The sequence below is a fragment of the Euleptes europaea genome, chromosome 13 (genome assembly GCF_029931775.1).
Source record: "Euleptes europaea isolate rEulEur1 chromosome 13, rEulEur1.hap1, whole genome shotgun sequence".
Classification (NCBI taxonomy): Eukaryota; Metazoa; Chordata; class Lepidosauria; order Squamata; family Sphaerodactylidae; genus Euleptes; species Euleptes europaea.
In genome coordinates, this window is record NC_079324.1 from 43,978,160 (window position 1) to 43,984,606 (window position 6,447).

The 6,447-nt window shown below is 42.5% G+C and overlaps 1 protein-coding gene across 1 annotated transcript in view; it reads left to right on the forward strand.

Annotated features, from left to right (window-relative positions):
* MORC2 (MORC family CW-type zinc finger 2) overlaps positions 1 to 5,944 on the forward strand; it is a 77,077-nt gene extending 71,133 nt beyond the window's left edge. The window contains exons 23-26 of the mRNA XM_056859327.1: positions 873 to 1,067; positions 1,521 to 1,614; positions 4,582 to 4,770; positions 5,848 to 5,944. Of these exons, the coding sequence (XP_056715305.1) occupies positions 873 to 1,067; positions 1,521 to 1,614; positions 4,582 to 4,770; positions 5,848 to 5,916 (547 nt within the window). The 3' untranslated portion in view covers positions 5,917 to 5,944. The remainder of the gene's footprint in view (positions 1 to 872; positions 1,068 to 1,520; positions 1,615 to 4,581; positions 4,771 to 5,847) is intronic.
* Positions 5,945 to 6,447: the final 503 nt, after the last annotated feature.

Consider the following 6,447-nt stretch of genomic DNA (forward strand, 5'->3'; position numbering starts at 1 on the left):
AGGAGTATTCATGGCTATTAGTTAGAATGGATACTAGTCATTCTGCATACCTATTCTCTCTAGTATCAGAGGAGCATGCCTATTATATTGGGTGCGGTGGAACACAGGCAGGATGGTGCTGTTGCAGTCGTCTTGTTTGTGGCTTCCTAGAGGCACCTGGTTGGCCACTGTGTGAACAGACTGCTGGACTTGAAATAAAAATATGTTGTACAAAAACAAAGCAATTAACTATATTTACTAACCCTACATTCATATTATATAAACCACAATTATCAATCAGTAATTCAGCTGAAGACCCAACATCCTCAGGGCAATACAGCTGCTTACCAAAAAAACACTTAGCTTATGATCTGATGCCTTCATGTTCTAATAGCAGTATTAACCTTACATAGAATAGAGATACATCTTTCTGTTTCATGTAGGTAAATACACTTTACAAGAAAGTTACAAAGTTGTAGTGCAGCATAACCACATGATATCCAAGAAAAGACCCTTTTATACTACTTAAGTTTAGAGAATTGGCATATTATACAGATAATCTTCCAAACTGAAAAACAGTTACATAGTACTCTTAAGAAATTCAAATATGAAATTCGCATCAAATATGAGCATTGTCCACCTTAAAACAATGCTTCTGTATCCCTTGATCAACAAGGTGGAATTAGGTATACATAACTAAAGTCCAAAAAACAGATGCTTTCATAATTAAAGTGTAGGCTTGAAAGCTCACATAGGTCTAAATATGAATATCTGAACGTCTTGCTGTCTAGCAGAATGGTAGCATGTGTCTCGTGGGAGATGAGGGGGTGGTAAAGGCTGATATCTTGATGCATAGAAAAGACTTCCTGTGAAATTCCTGTTGGTCCCTTTAGGGTAGAGAGAGGTAGTGAGGATGTGCGGTTGATGAAGCCTCCCTCTCCGGAACACCAAAGTCCAGACACGCAGCAGCAGGAGGAAGTTGTTGCAGCCAAACCTTCTACCTCAGAGTGTGTCCGAACTGAGCCAGACACCACTGCCTCTGCAAGCAGCAGCCATGAGACTGTAGACCTGTTAACCCAGACACTCCGGTGAGCATCGTTGTCGTTTTGCCAGCTACTTGTAGCTGCAGGCATAATCTCCTCTTCAAATACTAAATGTAAACCAGGGCTACATATACTCCCTGCTTAAAATGTTAAATTGCTGTGCCCAGACAATCTCAACTTCTGTGACCTGTTTGAATCATGCAGATTGGGTGACTGCATAATTTAAATTGTGGGGAAGGGCAAAAAACCATGTAGGGAACTGAAGCCCCAGCCAACTACTCTGCTACCTTTCTGGCTTCTTGACGTTTCGGCAGGCATTGCCTGCCCACTTTCAAGCATGTCTTAGCAGCATAAGAGGTAGAATACTTTTTAAATGAAAGCCGAACTTCTCTTGAAGCTGAATTCTGCACCCAATAAATGTATGCTGTGCTCTATTGGCACTCTCAGCATTGCACCTGTTTCACAGTTTTGATCTGTTGTCTTCTCTTTTTTTGGTAGGAATTGTTTGCGTTATTTCTTGCCTCCCAATTTCCCCATCTCCAAGAAGGAGCTGAGTTCCATGAGTTCAGAAGAACTGGTGGCTTTCCCACTGGTAAGTTTATGGCTGAGGCAAGAATCAAACACACGACTTCTTGGGACTTGATTTTCGTCATTGCACTGAGCAGTTTTTAATTTTATGAGCTGCAAATTGTCACCTTCTTAAAGCAATCACGCTTGACCCTTCAGTAGGACTGTTTTTGGAGTCAGCAGCTTTAATGGTCCATCTCCCTCCCTGTACATCACCATATGATATTTATAAATTGTCTAAATTAGGAGCTGAACACTTTCAAATATAAGCGCTACACACAAAGGAGAGGGGATGGCGTGCAGCTGTAGTCTGTCTCCATTTCAGAGACAAACAGTAAAAGTATTAAAGAAGTTAGAATTATGGTATCTGTCCCAAACATTATCACAGTAACATATCTGTACAATGTAGTAAAACTGAATTAAATGTCATTCTGCCTTCCTGAAAATGGCAAGAATTGTAATTCTTAAAAGGGGGAAAGGGGAGAGTTCTAAGGATCTCTTAAGAGACTTCTGAGCATCTTCACCAAATTACAGTTTCCAGAACTTTTTGGATGAAGCCAGTGACATTTATAGTGGTGTAACCTGGACGCTATAGGGTGAGTTATGGGTTCAGTTATAGAGGTGAAACAAAGCACAACCGTCTAATCTAAAGTGTACGGTATTTTATTATGCGCATTTTAGCCAATCTAAAATATATATATAGCATGCTTTCACTGGAATAAGCTTTTAACATTTAATTAACTCTGTGTGTACATAAACACCTTATTTAGTTTTGCTATATAGTCAAATTTAGGAAAATGGAGAATATGTTTAGCTGGTGAATTCTCGTTGTGCTTGTTTGCCAATGCTGGGCCCCAGCATAGTCCTCTCGGTCCACTAGGAGGCAAGTTCTTTTACAGAAGAAAGAATGGTCTGGGGCTGCATTAGGATGTACCTCCCAGTCCTTGGCTGTGATCACAAATCGGACCCTGTTAGAAAATATAGCAGTACTGGGGGGGTGGGAACTGACAGTCCTGGCCACAGTTCACCTATTTAGTGGATTCTGGTGCATTGTCGGGTGAACAGGTAGAAGGAGAATTCATCAGGTAAGCAAAGTCTCTGTTCTCCCTACTTGTTGAGAGGCAGCATGGTGTAGTGGTTTAAGAACGGTGGTTTGGAGCAATGAACTCTGATCTGGAGAACCGGGTTTGATTCCCCACTCCTACACGTGAGCGGCGGAGGCTAATCTGGTGAACCGGGTTGGTTTCCCCACTCCTACACATGAAGCCAACTGGATGGCCTTGAGCTAGTCACAGCTCCCTTAGAGCTCTCTCAGCCCCACCTACCTCACAGGGTGTCTGTTGTGGGGAGGGGAAGGGAAGGTGATTGTAAGCTGGTCTGATTGTTCCTTAAGTGGTAGAGAAAGTTGGCATATAAAAACCAACTCTTCTTCTTGTTGCCCTCAAGCGGCCCAGACCACCAGGTGATGACAGTGATAAACCTAGGAGGGTACCAGAAGCTGGGCTTAGGGCAGGAGAGCATAGTGGAGAATTCTTATGCCAAAAGCCACCTCAGCAGAGGCAAAAATCCTAGGAAGGTGATGCTGACCTAAATCATCCTTAGGTTCTCTTCAACTGCTAGGGAGCTCTGGCAGCCAAGCCTATGGTCCCAGAAGATGGATGGGTGGGAAGAAGGCCTCTGAGCACACCGCTGGTTGACCCCAGCACAGATCGCAGGTGCTACTTACCTGCCTTCCCAGTGGCCTGCACTCTGTACTGAGCAGGAAGAGAGAAGATGGCAGAATGGGAACTCACCCCTGATTCCTTCTCCCCAGCAGCAGAAGCAGATCTTCCTTCTTTTTTCAATGCCCTGGCCTGTCAGCAGGGGTGAGCACTACCCACTATACCAGAGGATGAGGAGGAACTAGTGATTGTCCACTATGAAGGCAGGAGAAAGACAGGTTTTGGGGAGGATGTGGGAGGTGCCTCCTAATCCAGCCCCCTGGTCATTTTTTTCATCTATAAAAAGAACCTCCCCCCCCCCGAAAGAGAGGAGAGCATACCATAATAGCAGGCTACCGGAGGATGATAATTTGAATCAGTTTGTAGAAAATATTATTATTAAACAACCAACTTCTTTGAGGGTTCTTCTCAAAAATAGTATGAAAGCTTTAACAAATTCTATACTTAACCACTTAAAACAGTGATCCGTCCAGTGAGACAGCATTGCCTGAATTCAAAGATACAATAAATATCTTCAATTTTCACAACATTATTATTATTATAATTGTCTCTCCTCTTTTATAGTTTATCTGTTTAATAGTCCAGTTTTAATAAATCCAGCATTTCACAGCCACTCCCTTTGAAAGGGGAAAATGTCTCTCAATGCTGAGCCCAGATAATCTGTGCTACATCTACAATATTAAAACATTTTAAAAATATTTAAAGTCTGCTGTCCAGCTGATAGTTCGCCCTAAATTTATTATGAATGAAAGTGTGTCGGAGACCTTTTCTACACAGTTATTTGTGGGAAATGCTATTCTATTGGAAAGTGAGTCGTGTCCCCCCCGCCATTTTTCTACTTTCGTTTACCTGGTACAGTTGTGCACCTCCCAAGATTTCCCTGGCTTTTTTCCAATCTTTACCATACTTGCTTAGCCACAAATACAACAAAGATCAGTGTAGACTGATAGAGTTTGAATAGCTCCTGTGGGATATGAACAACTTCTGTGCTTTCTAGATTCTTAGCCAGCAGAGGGCAACATGTTGTTTTACTTAAGAGTCTTTTATTGCTAACAAAACTGGTAGTAAAAGCAATATAATGTGACTTACATTATGTTAACACATTCTGTACAGAATCATGCATCTCTAGTCAAGGCTGTATCTATCAATGAAGTGTGTACTAAGTTTGCAAATGCCTTTCCTGTTACTGTGGGGAAACTGCAGGCATCCATACTGCTTTTCTTGTAAAAAAAAAAACCCCATTGATGGCTCTGTGTTGGTTTTCCCCACAGAAAGAATATTTCAAACAGTACGAGGTAGGTCTCCAGAACTTGTGCAACTCGTACCAGACTCGGGCTAATGCTCAGGCCAAAGCCAGTGAAGAAAAACTTCTTGTTCAGGAACAGAAGCTTGCAGAGACGAAGGAAAAGCTCCAGAAGCTAAGGACTAACATAGTAGCACTACTCCAAAAGGTACAAGAGGTGAGTAAAGCCTCTGGTTGCTGGAGTTCCCCTGAGTCAAGCCTAGCACAGGAGCTTAAACCATTAACCACTTTGCATCTATGGAAATCTGCAGTGTAGCTCACAAAGCTAGTTAAGTTCCCAAGTCTTGCACAGGTTGGTTGTAACTTGTTTAGGCCCTCTTCTACTCTGTCAAAATTCAGAGTCCCTCCTTAGTAGAGAATTTAGACGCATGCCCCACAAGAGCCTAGTAGCAAATTTACACAACTCATGTTCAGTTCAGTGGTCTGTACACACAGTTCAATCCTGAATAGGGGGGGCAGAGCCACATAGGAGCCTGCATGATCCCACACCTGCATCCCGTGAGTGCCAGCGTCAGGGGGGGGGGATCCCAGTTGGGGAGATCACCAAGAAAGATTCTACAGAGGAAGGCAATGGCAAGCCACCTCTGCTTCTCTCTTGCCTTGAAAACCCCTTGCTAGGGTCGCCATAAGTTGGCTGTGACTTGATGGCACTTCTATACACACCCTGTCAGCTGCTGTTGCACATCAAAGCATGAATCCTGCTGCAATGAGCATAGCAATGTGCTCAGTACTGACAGGGTACTCATTACTGACTCAGTACCTGCCCCTCATATAGAGCCCAGGTTCATCCATTAATTCCCCACTGAATGTGAGCTCAGTTCTCCATACAGTGCAAGATTCCCTTTCCCAGAGTGCATCTTTGAAACAACCTGTTATTATCTTTTTTAAAAACACAATATAACTGTAGAAGAATAGGAAACATGAGTCCTAGTTCTTAATAAGGGACTAAAAAAAAAAGAAAGACCACAGAGTATAGTGATTCTCTAGACCTTAGCTTACTGCCTGTCTTCCTCAAGCATCAATCACAGCATATATTTTTTCCAGCATATACCTATACAGCATCTACAACTTGGTTGCTGCTGCCTGGATTAAACAGCTGAATGGAAGGGCAGCAGTAAGCCAGAGCATTAGGGGAAACTGTTCCAAAAATAAGTCTGCTATGTTGGTTTGTGTTCATGGGGGTGGAATCTCATTTTAAAGCCTCTCTGTCTCTCTCTCTGGTGATTTTTTTCAGGACATTGATATCAATACAGATGATGAGCTGGATGCCTACATTGAGGACCTAATCACTAGGGGAGACTGAGCATTCCAGATTCCAGCATGAGAACGAAATGGCCAGGGAGTCAGTCCCCATGTCTTCCATGACATGAATATATGTATGGAGAGCAGCGCAGGCCAAATAGGGCCGGCACCATTAGAGACCACATACTGTTACAATGTATGTTGGTATATGACTTGTTCTTGTGGGATTTTTTAAAAAAGACATTAGTGCTGTTTTTAGGCTTTGTTTATAAACAATGTTTTTTTTAAAAAAAACAAATTGGATTACTGTCTGGTATGTTGTGCAGTTTCTTTAGTTAAAGTTGAGGTAAGAAAGATCAGTTTTTTGAAGAACTCGTGCTCTGGAATTCATAAGATGAGCTGGTACCACTACAGCAATTTTGACATGAATGCAGCACCACCATGACTTTGCCTCTATTGCATATTAAATGTAGAAACAAGTCTGACTACAGAGGGCATTGCAGTTCTACCACAAGAGATCTTTGGCCTGGAGAGTCTGTATTTGCTGATACCCTGGAGATGGTATGTTTAAGCATTAAACTTTAGGTGCTCT